Genomic DNA, 16,659 nt, shown 5'->3' with positions numbered 1-16,659 from the left:
ATAGAATTACCTACATCTGGCCCTATGTATTGCAAACCTCAATGCCTAGTTGAAGTGAATAGTCAGAGTGGTGGAGCCCAGTACCTCTGTTTGTTTGTTATCTCATTCCCATGTACCCTTGTTTACCACTGACTATCATAATCTTGTATATCTGGTCACTGGTGGATCGTATGCGAGATGGAAGACTGCGGTGCTTCAATTGCATCTTGAAAACAAGGTTGGTGATCTCCGATACCCAGTTTGGCATAGTCTTATTACACCAACTGCACAAGTCAGGACAAAATTGATGGTCAGCTCTTAGTGGACTTTACTGAAGGGCAAAGTGGTGACCGTGTGCCCATTTGGCGCTGGATTACCCTTTGTATTATAATCTACAGTGCCTTGGTCAAGAAAGATCATCCAGCTGGTATTTGAGTCTGCTCCACCACGACTATGGCTCCTACAGCAGCTCCGACCAAATATGTTCAGGTGGTTCGCATCTGTCGAGTGCCACGTGACCATCCTTGCATACTTTTCTGTAAATATTACTGCCTGAATGCTGAAATACATACTGATAGATACTTTGCGAGGTCTGCATTGCATGTCTTCCTTGCATAATCAGCGCAGTTCCAGAGAAGTATTGCCGTAGGATTTATTCTAAAGGTAAAGAATCTGCAGAAAAAGGTATCCATTAGAAGAATGTTACTTACCTTTATCTCTTATATTTCTGGGGGTTAATCTGTCTTCTTAAATTCAGCATGTCTCTTGATGGCATCGCCCCCTGGTTCTGTTCAATTTACCGGCAGCAATCAGCACTGTTGAACATAGGCTAATCGTGGCTCACCTCCATCTGAATTCACAGTCCGACTGTTACCTGGAATACTTATTTTTATGTGAACTGCCTGCTGCCAGGCACGTTAACAGTATTCTGGCACTTTGCCAGGTGGAAAAGACATTGTATTCTGCCCGACATATTTCTTTCACAAATAATCGTCCTTAGACCAGCTGAGCTGACTGCTTGTCTCTGTCTTGATCAAGCTTCTGGAAGTTGCTTTAATGAAAAGAGTTTGGTTGGGTGCCAGAGCCTAGTAAATTCTGGCTGCTTCCTGAATAGGTCTTCTGTCCCAACTACTGAAATTCTTGAAGGCAGAAAGGGCATAGTTCAGACCCCATTAAAAGGTTCTCAGTATGCTTTGAGTTACAGCATATATATTACATGAAATAAATTCCAATACTTCACATATACTCTTGGTGTGAAGGCCACTCCAAGCTCAGTGAGACTCCGTAGATCAGAGGTACAAAGATTGAAGTGAGTCATATGTTTAACAGTGTGCAAGAGAACATTGGCTATACGTAGAAGGTTAGGTAAAGAGATTTGTGGTGGACAAGCACAGACACAGTTAAAGAAAAAGATAATACAAAGTTGCACCCAGCTGTGTCCCCTGGACAGTGAGGACAGTGTGTGGTGCCTTTTCATGATCTGTTTTGCTTTTCAGGGGTCGTATCAAACATCTGGATGTGGTCACCCTCCTCCGGCGTATCCAGCCACCACTGGGGTTTGGAAAGCTGTGCCCTCACCGAGTGGCATGTAAGGTAAGCGCAGCGACCTAAAGACGGGAGGGTCGTGAGGATTTAAACATCAGTGTTTCAGTTATCTGTAAAATGATGTGCTCTATTTTGTGACTGGAGGTTACCATCCACATGTGCCAGGAAATAGAGATTGGGTAGAAACCTAATACAACAACTAGCAGTGACCGATGTATTCAATGACTGCTAAATTCTTGATTGAATAAGGATGTTTTCGGATGTTTCCAAAAGACCATTTGGTTTAGTTTAGGATTTCAAAAAGGAATAAGTGAAGCAGGGGCCTTGCACTTCAAGGGACCTACCTATATTTTTCTACTGGAAATTTGATTGGAGATCGCCATGATGTGACTCAATCAGATGTTCCTGTTGGTGACATTATAGGTGACACATTTCTGTAGGTGGCATGGCCTATGCAGCAGATGACATTGTGCACAGCCTTTTTTAAATTTCATAATAATTCATATTGTATTGTATATTTATGTAGATGCACAGTTGGTCCATTTTGTTCTGTACTCTTTTTTGAGTGTCCACAAGCTTTTCAGGGCGACCCACATAGATCAAGATGCCCCTATGAACTATGTTATGGTAGCCACCGCATATCTCAAGCAGGGATCTAACAATTCATCAACCAGCCTCCCACAGATTAGAAATCATATACCTTGAAACATGAGGAAATGCAGTTGCCATTCAAGCTTTTCCTAATAGAATTTGTTATGCTATTTTTTATTTTCTAATCTGTATTTGGAGTTTCTACCAGAAATTACGAATTTTCTTTTCACTCTAAATGATGCCCAAAGTCTCTTACCTGCCCGTCATGGAGTAACACATCTGATGCTATTACTTCTTCTAGTAGGATAAATATATGAAAAGGCAGAATTACAGGCAGAATTATAGGTGTCAACAAAGTTTGATGTTTACGTTTAGCAAAGGTTTAACATGCTGTTTATGCTCCCCTCATGCCTATCAGAAACTATGTGTGCTCAGGCAGCGCCTTATTCAATCATGTTAATGACAATTTTTACCATTTGTTTCACATTTAAGACGGGAAACCAGATGGTCAATATTACGGTATACTTAGTCGCCTTTAAGATCGTTTTCTATGTCCCTTCAAGGGGAGACATGAGGAAGTAGCAGGTTGCTTTTTCCGTTCTTGTGCTAACATATGTAACTCTTACAATGGTTAGAAAATTAAAAAAACAAGTAGGGTTCCAGTCAGTTCCACATCTTGGTTGTTTTGTGGGAGCAGGTATGGATTAGCAAATTAGTTTAGTTGTCTAGCACCTTTATCTAAGGGTCGAGCGTAGAGGAGTGATAGGCCTGAATCAAGCACACTACCTACGTTATTTACTTTTTAGGCCATATCACCTCAAGAAACAAAGCCAGATTAAATGGCACCAGACTACACTATGAACCATTGCCTCAGCTATTGATGTGGCCAAGCCATTATGCTATTTAGAGCCAGCTCACTGGTCCACTTTCTGGTACAGTGTGACTTCTGAATTTTGTTCATATGCATCTGGAAATACAGACAAAGCGATTTGATACTGTAAGGATTGAAGTCCCTACTGGATCGATCATTTCTACCGCCATGACCCACGTATTTCTGGATGCCCTGGGATTTATTCCCATTGACAGTGCATTCTTGAGACCATTGGCTTAACAATTCTTTTGCTTTCCCAGCACAGTACTCGACAGTGCTGCATGAAGTGCACTCCCAAAGCATGTTGCATCCATGGCAAAGGAGGCTTACCCCCTCATAACCGGGATACTCTTCTTGCTTTTGTGGCGTACGTGTGCATATGTTTGTGTACAACAAGGTGGCTTGCGCTTAATTGTGGTTTTGCGTACTAGGGTCAGTCCCTAAGAAGTTGATCTTTCACAAATGGCAGCTGATGATAGCTTCCCTGGGAGGTCCTGTTGCTTTCCGGCTTGTGATGTCTAATACACATACAGTCTGCTCAGAACAGTCCATGTAGTCTGCCGCCCACCTCGGAATAGAAAGCCTGAGAAACCAGAAAAATGCACACTGTTCGTGATGACTAGGGATTCGAATTTGTCCCAGAGATGACCCTAGATTGGGTACCTCCTACTTTGGTTAATTACCAGCCCTCTACATCAGGACTTTGTAGTTGCTCTGAATTCAAAAGGAGTCTAACATTAAAGAATAGCTGTAGAGAGTAAAGTTCCAGGAAAGGGACTCTTTTAGCAATCTCTTTAATGCTGGGACAAAACTTGCATACCTTACAAGAAGCCTTAACCTGTGATACTCTTCATCAATTTGACCCTGCGATGAGAAGAAGTAGATCAAACGCAAAGGGCAGCTGTGGCCAGCCCATTTTATAACTGGAATGTGGTCACAAAAGCATCCGAAACACCTACCCAGATGTTAAGTACACAAACCAAAACAAAAAAAGTACTTTACACTTCCACCTGACTCCAAGGAAATTTAGGTGAGCCTAGGTGCAGTGACTTTGCCTTGCGACCTTGCATCTTGCCCTGGACTAACACATATTCACCAACCCACTTGGCATTTGTAGTGTGCGGTACCCATATAACCCAGTATCTGCCAGGATTGCGGCTAGAAGAGCACTACATGATGTTATATGTCATTTACTGGAATACCTTTAACTTCTAAAGAAGACTCTTTCCAACTGCCATTGGTTGGAACTGAATAGTATGTCATCAGCCCTTGTGTACTGAACCTTTAGTGTGCCATCCTTTTGTTACCCTGCTTCAACTAAGTCCAGTCCAACCACCCTTTTCCGATGTATAATTCCGGAGTTATCTCTGATTAAGGTTTCTTTGCCCTAAATTAACATCTCTGCCAGGCTGGTGAGCAACCCTAGCCTTTTGAGACCTACCTGTGCTTTACTACTAAAGATCGTAGCAACCAAGATAAAGGCATTTCAAGGTAACAAAAAGGAAGATGTTCAGCAAGAAAAAAAAATACTCCACAATAGGCCATTTCGTACTTAGAAACTATTTATATGTGGATCGCAGTGTGGCTGGAACACTGTTTGTGGAGGTGGTTTTTGGAGATCATACGGGTGGCAGTCCTCTTTTATAAGTACTTTGACTCTAGCAATACAATTTTGTGTGGTGGATAGAGGTTGCAGTTGTGTGTTTGGAGCCAGTTGATCCGTGTTCTCTGTTTTAGCTCCAATTTGACATTGGCTAAATAGTTTTACTTAAGTCCATGTTTTCAAATACGTTGGATATTAGTTTGCGCCTACAACTTCTCGATTAGGTTTGTAGTGTGGTACATATGTCTTGAATGATTGGTACCGGCTCACATCATATCAGTAGGGAATAGTGAGCATTGGGAAATCCACCTCAGCACTACAAGGTGTTTCTATTTTCTCTCTCTTCTCCCATATCTTCTTCTAGCGCTTAGTTTCCATGAACATGCCCCTCAACAGCGATGGGACAGTGATGTTTAACGCCACTCTCTTTGCACTGGTCAGGACAGCTCTACGGATCAAAACTGATGGTAAGAAAGTTAACACTGGCCAGGGGTTGGGTATCTGCCTTCAGCAATGTATTTATGGCTGCATTTAAAATGTATGGGTAATTCATATCTTTGTCAAACAACGCAACAATATACTCTACTAAAAAACGAATGATATTCAGACATCCACAGATCATGATGGTGAGCGTGGATGTACTAAATATTCCACTTCATGTTTTTCTATACTTACCCCCCAAGTGAACCTTTATCTGCGCTCTTGCAAATTCACTACATCTCAATTTATGCTGCTGCTCACAAATTAAATCCTCAATGATTTACTCACATTCTCCCATATAACACTTGCATATTTGTTTCTGAACACACACTCAAGCGTTAGAACTCTTCTCATGCAGGCACCCAACTCATTCATATATCAAGTCATTCTCACATATATGTATTTACTCTTACATTCATTCCTTTGTTCCGTTACTTGTGTGGTATCTCATTCCTGTAGTTACAAATTCACAGATTCATTGTTTTACAAACATTAGTGATGTAATCATTCATTCACTTAACCACACATTGCCTGACACCAGGTTTTATTCACAGGCGATCACACACTCATTTATCCATGCGTGAATACGAATTGTCACGTACTTGGATATCTGCGCTGATGCATTGTTTAACTTAAATAGGTAATCATTCCCATATGTGTGAATACTACTACTCAGACCTTGTTAAACTCCCATAAATGTTAACAAATTTATTGACGTAGGCTTTTACTCACACAAGCAGTCACTCATACATTAGATAATTTACTCTTCTATTCACAATTGTCACACTACTATAATGTGATGCCCAAATGTGGGCAAGAGGAGGCTGATGTATACTCAATGATTTTTGGTGGCAGTAAGCCAGTACTAGAGACGGAACTAAAGGGGATGGAAATTCATTTGGAAATTGGGCCATCTGTGATTGGCTAGTTCCTTAGGGACAAATATAGCAATATCTGGGTCATGAAATGTCTAGCAAGTGAAGAAGTTTATAAGGCAAACCACCTTTTCAAAAGAGCTTAAGTAGAGTAGGGAAATACATGTACATCCCTCTACAGTTTCTCCCTTTTTAGGTATGTTGTGACTGAATCTATTCTTTTCTTTGGGATTGGTGGACAGGTAATCTGGAGCAGGCCAACGAGGAGTTAAGAGCCATTGTGAAGAAGATCTGGAAGCGCACCAGCATGAAGCTTTTGGACCAGGTGGTGCCCCCTGCTGGTGGTGAGTACAGAGCATTTACCCGTTGGTTTTCCAACGCCTACCCATCCCCAAGAGCATGCACAAGCATGCGTTTGTGCGACAGTGCACAATGAGAAAAGATCCCCAAAAAACTCACTATAGAAAGGTATCAGCATCTGTTATAACGCAAACTGTAATCTTAAAAACCACGTAGAGCCTTGCTGGGGGTGGTGAACCTTTCAAATAATGTTTAGCCTCAGACATCATTTTCTGCTGGACTATTCCAATTTACTGTGTACCTAAGACTCCTTAGTGTTCCCTAGCCTATGACCCTCATTTAGAGTAAGGCCCGTCAGTCGATTTACCAGGGTGGCGGAGGAGTGTACTCCACTGGTGAGGCAGAAGTGCAGCTGCCATACTTAGGGATCTCCACCAGGCAGAGATCTATGTGCCTTCAGCAAAGCCACCCTTGTGGCAGCTCCACTGAAGGCACTGTTTCATTGCTGATCAGGTGTCATGTTTAATGATTTTGCTAATGAAAAACAAATAGGAAATGTCCCTGACAAGCTGGGAGTGTTCTCCCAGCGCGAGAGTCATTTCTTTGGCCTCCTATTCGAATCCACCTGGCTTTCTGTTGCAATGCCGAGCAGGAAAAATATCAGAATGTCTGCCCTTTATTTGAGAGGTGTAGGAAGGGGGGTCAGTCTGCAGCAATGACCGATGACCCAATATCCAACGATCCATTGATCCAAGGTGTCTGCCGATAGACCCTGTGAAGGCTCCACCATCAGGAAACTAGTCTAATTCTGTATCCTCTGAACAGGAATCTGCATTTATAGTTTGTATATGTTATGGTTCTAAAGCACGATTGGAATAGTCTCCACCACTTGCTGTCACTTTTTACTATAAACAACTGATCTTTTAGGTATGGTTGGCCGAGCTTACAATGCATTGCCTAGAACCAGAACAACAGTATGGAATGAAAACACACACACACACACAAATTAGCAGAGATGATTCAGAACTGGGTTTTTTGATATTTGTATTACCTTGTGGCACCTCAGGTTCAGGTCCACGCATTGCAATGAGATCCCCATCACACCTGAATTCTCACAAGGATGGAGAGGCAGACAGGCACAGACACACACCCACTTTGACAGCAAACAGTTAAAGGTGATCCTATAAATAGACCTAAAAGAAAGCAGTAACACACAGGTAGCCATTCTGAGTTATATCCTGTCAGTGTGCCAAATGGAGATCTCTCACTGCGATGAAAGAGTCAGGGGGTTCTAAAATCCAGTGTGCCCCATAAATACAAGGGTAGAAGAATGTTGGTATGTGCCAAGTCGACTGCACTAGGGCACTCCAGTTTGAGGATTCTCCATCAAGAGCTGGCCAAGAAGTACCTGAAATTGGGCCGTAGAAGATATCCTTTGAGGGCAGATGAAAGATCATGATGGAGCCAGCAGTCTTCAGGGTGGCAGAGTTCCAGAGAAGAGGCCAAGTGCAGCCCTGATTGCTAAAAACTCTGAAGACACAATATGGAGGTTCTTAAGGGCGGATTTGTGCAGTTGACTCTCATCAGTGGCATCAAGCCAGTTTGCAAAGGCGATACTTCCCTGTTAGTACTGCGAATGTTGCAGTGAATGCCTGTATTGGAGAAGATGAGGCCCAAGACGGTGGGTGTTCATGGATAATGCTCCACATACCTCACAGTAACATTAAAGGGTGTTGCATATGGGCTCAGACAGCAAATGATGTGGAATTATGGTATAAAAGGTGCTTTGGGAAGAACAGCTCCTTGCACATCCCAGAGGAATCAAAGGAAATTAAATGATCAGTAGTGTGATGAAGGAAGGGCGAAGTGGAGAAAATCTTCTTTCCACCACCAAAGTGCGATCAACAACTTTCCACTCACAAAAGTTGAATCAACGAGGCAGGAAGCCCACCACAGATTGAGGTTTCATAATAAAGGGGTTCTATACTGGTGGCACTAGGAAGGACTGCACACAAAATGGTTGATTTTTCAAAGCAATTGTTGTCCTGGACATCAGACTGGATCCGAAAAGTTTTTCGCCAGCAGTACCCCTGCGCATGGGAAAGTGACGTTGGTCGACTCCGCATTCGTCGTCGTGGTCGCCGGGATGATGTTGCTGTAGCTACATAGACGCCGCCCTCGCTTGCTGACGTCAGTTCTTTCTTTTTCCGCGCCAGCTAGCACAGATCCGGAGAAAGCGGTACCTCTAGTCACTTTTTGACTGACTTTTTCTTGCCTTCTGTCGACATCATTTTCGAGTCCATCGACTCCTGGTGCATGAGAGATGCCCAGCTTCAAGGCTTGCAGTTCCTGTAACCGACTGATGTCGGTGACGGATCCGCACCGTGTGTGCCTCTACTGCCTGGATCGTGACCACAACCCCAAGTCGTGACCTGACTGCCGGACCATGAAGCCAAAGTCTTTGCAGGAGTGGTCCTGAAAGCTCGAGGTCACGTAGGAGGTCGATGGACCGGTCACAGAGCCACCATCATTCTTCTTCTAGGTCTTCGCACTCGGGGTCAGGTAAGTTGAAGCACAACAAGAAGTGGAAGAAGCAACGCCGCTCTTCGACTTTTCCCCGTCCGTCGGCCGACTCGACGAGGGATGCGGGTGGTGCCCCTCCCGCGTCTCCGCGTGCGGAGCCTGAATGGTCGACTCCAGCTTTCCCCCCCTTTCCGGGACCCGGAGCAACTCCTGCCCAGCTTCATCAATTTTACAAAGCGAGAGGAGGAGCCAAGATGGCGATCGGGATGGCCGCATAACCGCTTGGCTCCGTGAGCCCTCCCACCCCGCACATATATCCTGGCGATAAACCTAAGCAGTCTTTGCTAATTTAAGTAGGTGAAGGGAAGCGTTCACTTACCATCTGCTTTTGAGGCTCCACCGCGCAGTAGACCCGAAGAACTGTCTCCGTCTCTTTGGCGGCCTTCGAGGTGCTGCGGCTGGGATCTCGAGTGAGGGGAGTGTCCGGCCGTGATTGCAAGACCAGTGGCCTCTGTTTGCGATGGGAAGCCAGTCGGAGAGAACCTGAGATCTGCGAGCCGGAAGAGATGATACCAACCCACCCCCAATAGTGGGTTGCCCTGCGGGAGACGCGAAATAGCCGGGACGGAGAGAGTCCATGATGCCCAGTTCCCCTTCGGTGTGATACCGGTTATGTTAACGGCCCTCCCTGGGAACCGGTGGGTGACTCCCGGGCAGCAGGGAGCTTTTTTAGCCTTTCGGTGACTCTCCTTTCTACTGCCTGCCCTGACTATTGAGATCCCGCTGTGAATCCTGCTGATCCCGGGGGTCGGACCCGCTCCTGAGGTGCGGTGGAGGGGGAAGAGAACGTGACTGCTGAAATGGCGGATGATACTTTCCCGTGCACCCCTCACCCGGGCAGAGAAACCGGTGCACAAGAGAACCCCGGGGTCTGGCTATGTGAGACACCGTCCACACCCAAACATATACTGGCTGCACTGACAACCCTGCAGACAGCCCTGATCCGGGAGGCCCGAGATTTGGGACAAAGGATGGCCGCCATTGTTGTCCCGCCATCTTGTAACGGCACGGATCGCTCTCAAGGAGGCGCCGCTGTGTCTGCCTCTGCTTCCTCGACGTATTCCCCGGATGAGTCTACATTCTTAGAGCCGTGGATAGAGTTGGTTCATGAGCTTCCTGTGGATGCATCTGTGGCGCTTGTGATTGTCTCACCGGGGCCTTTCTCTGATCGGCAAGTGGAGGAACAGCATCGATACACGGCTTGAGCGGCCCCGTCGGGGTTTTGGCGCTTCCCGCATTATGTGTTTCCCTTTCCGTGTCTGGCGGGACTGTGTTCGGACTTGAGACTGTTGGTGGTGTTGACATTGTTCCAATCAGACTTCCGCCATGCATCATCGGCGAAATTTCGGTGGCTGGGGCCCTACGGAGCGGCGACACTGCCTGATCCTCCCGGTGTAATCGGACCCTTTGTGCTACTTTGTATCCCGTTTGAGGGATGGTTCAACGTTGGTATTATTGACAAACGGGGCCAGGGGTGAATTCGATTGAAACATGGAGGGACTCATGGCTGGTTGATGGAGATTTGAGGGGCGCTTAGCGGGGTTGTCATTGATTGCGTACTACGTGATTGCTGCTACCTGTACTTCTTTTTCCATTACTGTTTAGACGATTTTTGCACGCGGAGGTGGGAGGGGCCGGATGACCAGATCGAGGGCCCTTCTCCTGTATTTTTTCTCTTCTTTTTCTCTTTTTCTGTATTTCGGGTCTCTTATTTAGGGCGACAGGCACGCTGCTGGGGGGGTAGGCCGTAGCCTTTTGCAGGGGTGCAGGGTTGAGGGTTGGGGGATGGGTTTGTTATTTTGTTCTCTCTTGTTTCTATGGCCCTTTGCCCTTTTTCTTTTTCGATGTCGTCGTCTTCCATGTCTCCCATATTGTGTTTCGTCTTGAGGGGTGGGGCTAGTTCGCCATGATTGCTTGGTGTTTATTGCATCTATCCTGACTCATATACCCCCTCCCCCATCCTTTTCATCTATGTACATCACTGGCGTAAAATCCTTGCTTTGGTTAGCTGCATTAGGGGTGTGTGTGATTATGCAACATCGATTCTCATTTTATTTTCCGTTATTACAAAATGAACCGTCTCAGATCCTTATTATCGCATGGTACTTTACTTAAATGATATATCCTGGATGCTACTCTGCCCTTGAACTCCGGTCCGCTGTCTGTTTTTCTAAATACATTACTTTTTAATCGATTTGAATAGCGGCCGGCCGGACTGGTTGTAGGCCCATGTTTGTATCTCCGTACCGTGACAATAAAGGTTCTTTAAAAAAACAAAAAAATTTACAAAGCGATGCACGGCATCTTTGGGTAGCCCGACTCCATTGGTGTGCCTTCAAGCCCTGTTCACTCAGCTGGGGGTCCTGGGCCTTCAACGCCGGGGGCTTCAGCCTTGGCACACCATGGTCCCATTGGATCCAGGCCTGGATTCGGATCGGTGCTGGTCGACCTTGTAACACCTCCACCGGCACCACATCAGCATCCCACGTCTACTCTGTCCCCAGCCGACGTCGACCCTGGCCTCCCCCTTGCCTCCCCCTTGAGGTAGACACGGAGCCAGACCAGCGTCGACTGACACTGGATCCAGCGCCGATGGGTACTTTTGTGCCCCTGTTCTACCCTGGCTTGTTAAGACCAGATTGGCAGCCAGAGGATTGTGAGGAGGACTGGAGGGTTCAGGAGACCCTTTGACTGACCAGGTGGGTTATGTACCGGACTGGAGAGAGGAACTGGGGGAAGCCAGTGGTCTGGATACCTCCCCAGATCTTGGCATGTTGTCTCCTCCTACCGTGACTACGGAGGAGGGTGGGTCTTACGCTGTGGTGTTGCGTAGGACGGCCAAGGCTCCCCACCTCGAGCTACCTACGGTGGCAGTCAGGACTAACCTCCTGACAGGTGCTTTAACCGACAGTGAGCTCTTTGGAGCCCCTGCTGCCATTTAATGAAGCCCTGACCGACATCCTTTTGGGTACCTGGTCCAGGCCCAACACAGGGACTCCTGTGGATAGGATGATTGCCCATGCCACCGCCCGCCCCGGGCTACCCCACTTTCCTCTCCAAACACCTCTACCCTTGAGAGCTTGGTGGTCTAAGCCTCCCCCTCCAAGGGCGCATTCCCTATCGCTCCACCTTATAGGGAATCCAAAAAGCTGGACCATCTTGGGAAGCAGGTATTTTTTTCCTCCAGCTTGGGACTGCTGTCCATAAACACTGCATGTCTGTTGGGCCGTTACACCCACTCAGTGCCCGGAGGAGGCACAAGCCATACTCTCTCTCGAGCAGCTGCAGATGGGAGGGACTCAGCAAAGTTTACCATCCGCTGTGGGCTAGATACCGCTGACTCACTAGGCAGGAAGATTTTCACGTTGGTAGACCTTCATCGCTACACCTGGTTGAGGTCGGCTGGTTTTTCCACCCTTATGGACATGCCCTTTGATGGCCGTCGCCTATTCGGTGACAAAGCAGACAGCACACTAGAGCGCTTTAAGGACTCTCGGGCTACGGCCAGGTCCTTGTGCCTCCCCACCACCCGCCCTGCGCAGTTCGCTTGTTGCCCCTTTTGTGGCTACGGAAGGGGTTCCACACCACATCTCGCCCAGAGCCAGGGACAGACTAATTTGCATATAGCCAGGTTCTGAGCTGGGATGGGGCAGTGAGATAAATAACGGTGATGGATCAAGCCCTGATCTTTGGACTGGGTAAGAGTGGTCTGCTTAATTCAGACACTCTGTTCATCACCACCCCCTTTTCTGTATCATTTTTGGCCACTATAGGTGTGGCAGGGTATACTCAGACATGAGTCCCTTTCTCACTGCTCCATCAGGATTCAAGCAAGCTGGGCCGAAGAGGCTGAAATGCCAGAAACCGGTCCCCGGTAGCTTGTCTCCTTTCTGGTGAAGAATTGGCTTGGTAGTTTGGTCTGCCCTGTTCCCATGATGCACTGGGCCAGGGACAGACTAATTTGCATATAGCCAGGTTCTGAGCTGGGATGGGGCAGTGAGATAAATAACGGTGATGGATCAAGCCCTGATCTTTGGACTGGGTAAGAGTGGTCTGCTTAATTCAGACACTCTGTTCATCACCACCCCCTTTTCTGTATCATTTTTGGCCACTATAGGTGTGGCAGGGTATACTCAGACATGAGTTCCTTTCTCACTGCTCCATCAGGATTCAAGCAAGCCGGGCCGAAGAGGCTGAAATGCCAGAAACCGGTCCCCGGTAGCTTGTCTCCTTTCTGGTGAAGAATTGGCTTGGTAGTTTGGTCTGCCCTGTTCCCATGATGCACTGGGCCAGGGACAGACTAATTTGCATATAGCCAGGTTCTGAGCTGGGATGGGGCAGTGAGATAAATAACGGTGATGGATCAAGCCCTGATCTTTGGACTGGGTAAGAGTGGTCTGCTTAATTCAGACACTCTGTTCATCACCACCCCCTTTTCTGTATCATTTTTGGCCACTATAGGTGTGGCAGGGTATACTCAGACATGAGTCCCTTTCTCACTGCTCCATCAGGATTCAAGCAAGCCGGGCCGAAGAGGCTGAAATGCCAGAAACCGGTCCCCGGTAGCTTGTCTCCTTTCTGGTGAAGAATTGGCTTGGTAGTTTGGTCTGCCCTGTTCCCATGATGCACTGGGCCAGGGACAGACTAATTTGCATATAGCCAGGTTCTGAGCTGGGATGGGGCAGTGAGATAAATAACGGTGATGGATCAAGCCCTGATCTTTGGACTGGGTAAGAGTGGTCTGCTTAATTCAGACACTCTGTTCATCACCACCCCCTTTTCTGTATCATTTTTGGCCACTATAGGGTTGGCAGGGTATACTCAGACATGAGTCCCTTTCTCACTGCTCCATCAGGATTCAAGCAAGCCGGGCCGAAGAGGCTGAAATGCCAGAAACCGGTCCCCGGTAGCTTGTCTCCTTTCTGGTGAAGAATTGGCTTGGTAGTTTGGTCTGCCCTGTTCCCATGATGCACTGGGCCAGGGACAGACTAATTTGCATATAGCCAGGTTCTGAGCTGGGATGGGGCAGTGAGATAAATAACGGTGATGGATCAAGCCCTGATCTTTGGACTGGGTAAGAGTGGTCTGCTTAATTCAGACACTCTGTTCATCACCACCCCCTTTTCTGTATCATTTTTGGCCACTATAGGTGTGGCAGTGTATACTCAGACATGAGTCCCTTTCTCACTGCTCCATCAGGATTCAAGCAAGCCGGGCCGAAGAGGCTGAAATGCCAGAAACCGGTCCCCGGTAGCTTGTCTCCTTTCTGGTGAAGAATTGGCTTGGTAGTTTGGTCTGCCCTGTTCCCATGATGCACTGGGCCAGGGACAGACTAATTTGCATATAGCCAGGTTCTGAGCTGGGATGGGGCAGTGAGATAAATAACGGTGATGGATCAAGCCCTGATCTTTGGACTGGGTAAGAGTGGTCTGCTTAATTCAGACACTCTGTTCATCACCACCCCCTTTTCTGTATCATTTTTGGCCACTATAGGTGTGGCAGGGTATACTCAGACATGAGTCCCTTTCTCACTGCTCCATCAGGATTCAAGCAAGCCGGGCCGAAGAGGCTGAAATGCCAGAAACCGGTCCCCGGTAGCTTGTCTCCTTTCTGGTGAAGAATTGGCTTGGTAGTTTGGTCTGCCCTGTTCCCATGATGCACTGGGCCAGGGACAGACTAATTTGCATTTAGCCAGGTTCTGAGCTGGGATGGGGCAGTGAGATAGATAACGGTGATGGATCAAGCCCTGATCTTTGGACTGGGTAAGAGTGGTCTGCTTAATTCAGACACTCTGTTCATCACCACCCCCTTTTCTGTATAATTTTTGGCCACTATAGGTGTGGCAGGGTATACTCAGACATGAGTCCCTTTCTCACTGCTCCATCAGGATTCAAGCAAGCCGGGCCGAAGAGGCTGAAATGCCAGAAACCGGTCCCTGGTAGCTTGTCTCCGTTCTGGTGAAGAATTGGCTTGGTAGTTTGGTCTGCCCTGTTCCCATGATGCACTGGGCCAGGGACAGACTAATTTGCATATAGCCAGGTTCTGAGCTGGGATGGGGCAGTGAGATAAATAACGGTGATGGATCAAGCCCTGATCTTTGGACTGGGTAAGAGTGGTCTGCTTAATTCAGACACTCTGTTCATCACCACCCCCTTTTCTGTATCATTTTTGGCCACTATAGGTGTGGCAGGGTATACTCAGACATGAGTCCCTTTCTCACTGCTCCATCAGGATTCAAGCAAGCCGGGCCGAAGAGGCTGAAATGCCAGAAACCGGTCCCCGGTAGCTTGTCTCCTTTCTGGTGAAGAATTGGCTTGGTAGTTTGGTCTGCCCTGTTCCCATGATGCACTGGGCCAGGGACAGACTAATTTGCATATAGCCAGGTTCTGAGCTGGGATGGGGCAGTGAGATAGATAACGGTGATGGATCAAGCCCTGATCTTTGGACTGGGTAAGAGTGGTCTGCTTAATTCAGACACTCTGTTCATCACCACCCCCTTTTCTGTATCATTTTTGGCCACTATAGGTGTGGCAGGGTATACTCAGACATGAGTCCCTTTCTCACTGCTCCATCAGGATTCAAGCAAGCCGGGCCGAAGAGGCTGAAATGCCAGAAACCGGTCCCCGGTAGCTTGTCTCCTTTCTGGTGAAGAATTGGCTTGGTAGTTTGGTCTGCCCTGTTCCCATGATGCACTGGGCCAGGGACAGACTAATTTGCATATAGCCAGGTTCTGAGCTGGGATGGGGCAGTGAGATAAATAACGGTGATGGATCAAGCCCTGATCTTTGGACTGGGTAAGAGTGGTCTGCTTAATTCAGACACTCTGTTCATCACCACCCCCTTTTCTGTATCATTTTTGGCCACTATAGGTGTGGCAGGGTATACTCAGACATGAGTCCCTTTCTCACTGCTCCATCAGGATTCAAGCAAGCCGGGCCGAAGAGGCTGAAATGCCAGAAACCGGTCCCCGGTAGCTTGTCTCCTTTCTGGTGAAGAATTGGCTTGGTAGTTTGGTCTGCCCTGTTCCCATGATGCACTGGGCCAGGGACAGACTAATTTGCATATAGCCAGGTTCTGAGCTGGGATGGGGCAGTGAGATAAATAACGGTGATGGATCAAGCCCTGATCTTTGGACTGGGTAAGAGTGGTCTGCTTAATTCAGACACTCTGTTCATCACCACCCCCTTTTCTGTATCATTTTTGGCCACTATAGGTGTGGCAGGGTATACTCAGACATGAGTCCCTTTCTCACTGCTCCATCAGGATTCAAGCAAGCCGGGCCGAAGAGGCTGAAATGCCAGAAACCGGTCCCCGGTAGCTTGTCTCCTTTCTGGTGAAGAATTGGCTTGGTAGTTTGGTCTGCCCTGTTCCCATGATGCACTGGGCCAGGGACAGACTAATTTGCATATAGCCAGGTTCTGAGCTGGGATGGGGCAGTGAGATAAATAACGGTGATGGATCAAGCCCTGATCTTTGGACTGGGTAAGAGTGGTCTGCTTAATTCAGACACTCTGTTCATCACCACCCCCTTTTCTGTATCACAGAGCCACAGGCCAGCACAAGCTGTACAGCCCCTGTGCAGCCGGGGACGTGGGAACCAACGCCGTGGTTCTGGACCAGCGGACGGGCCAGTGCACAACACCCCCTCTGCTGCAGCCTCCGAACCCTCCTAGTCTGAACTTTCAGGGCCACCAATGGCCAGTGGCAGCAGGATTTACCATCACCTCCCCCACTGGCGCACCATCACGTCAGACAGGTGGGTTTTGCAAATAGTCCAAAGGGGCTACTCCCTCCCCTTTAAGACTACCCCTCTATCCATGCCACCTCGGTAC

The 16,659-nt window shown here is 47.6% G+C and overlaps 1 protein-coding gene across 6 annotated transcripts in view; it reads left to right on the top strand.

Moving 5' to 3' along the window:
* The window catches only part of CACNA1C (calcium voltage-gated channel subunit alpha1 C), a 2,299,705-nt gene that overhangs the window by 2,143,685 nt on the left and 139,361 nt on the right, over nt 1-16,659 (top strand). For all 6 annotated transcript variants that reach the window (XM_078673661.1, XM_078673663.1, XM_078673662.1 and 3 more), the window contains 3 exons: nt 1,476-1,572; nt 4,954-5,056; nt 6,187-6,288. In XM_078673661.1, the coding sequence (XP_078529787.1) occupies nt 1,476-1,572; nt 4,954-5,056; nt 6,187-6,288 (302 nt within the window). The remainder of the gene's footprint in view (nt 1-1,475; nt 1,573-4,953; nt 5,057-6,186; nt 6,289-16,659) is intronic.

This window comes from Lissotriton helveticus, chromosome 1_1 (genome assembly GCF_964261635.1).
Source record: "Lissotriton helveticus chromosome 1_1, aLisHel1.1, whole genome shotgun sequence".
NCBI lineage: Eukaryota > Metazoa > Chordata > Amphibia > Caudata > Salamandridae > Lissotriton > Lissotriton helveticus.
Note: the sequence above shows the minus strand (reverse complement) of the source record. Positions and strands in the feature narration are given on the sequence as shown.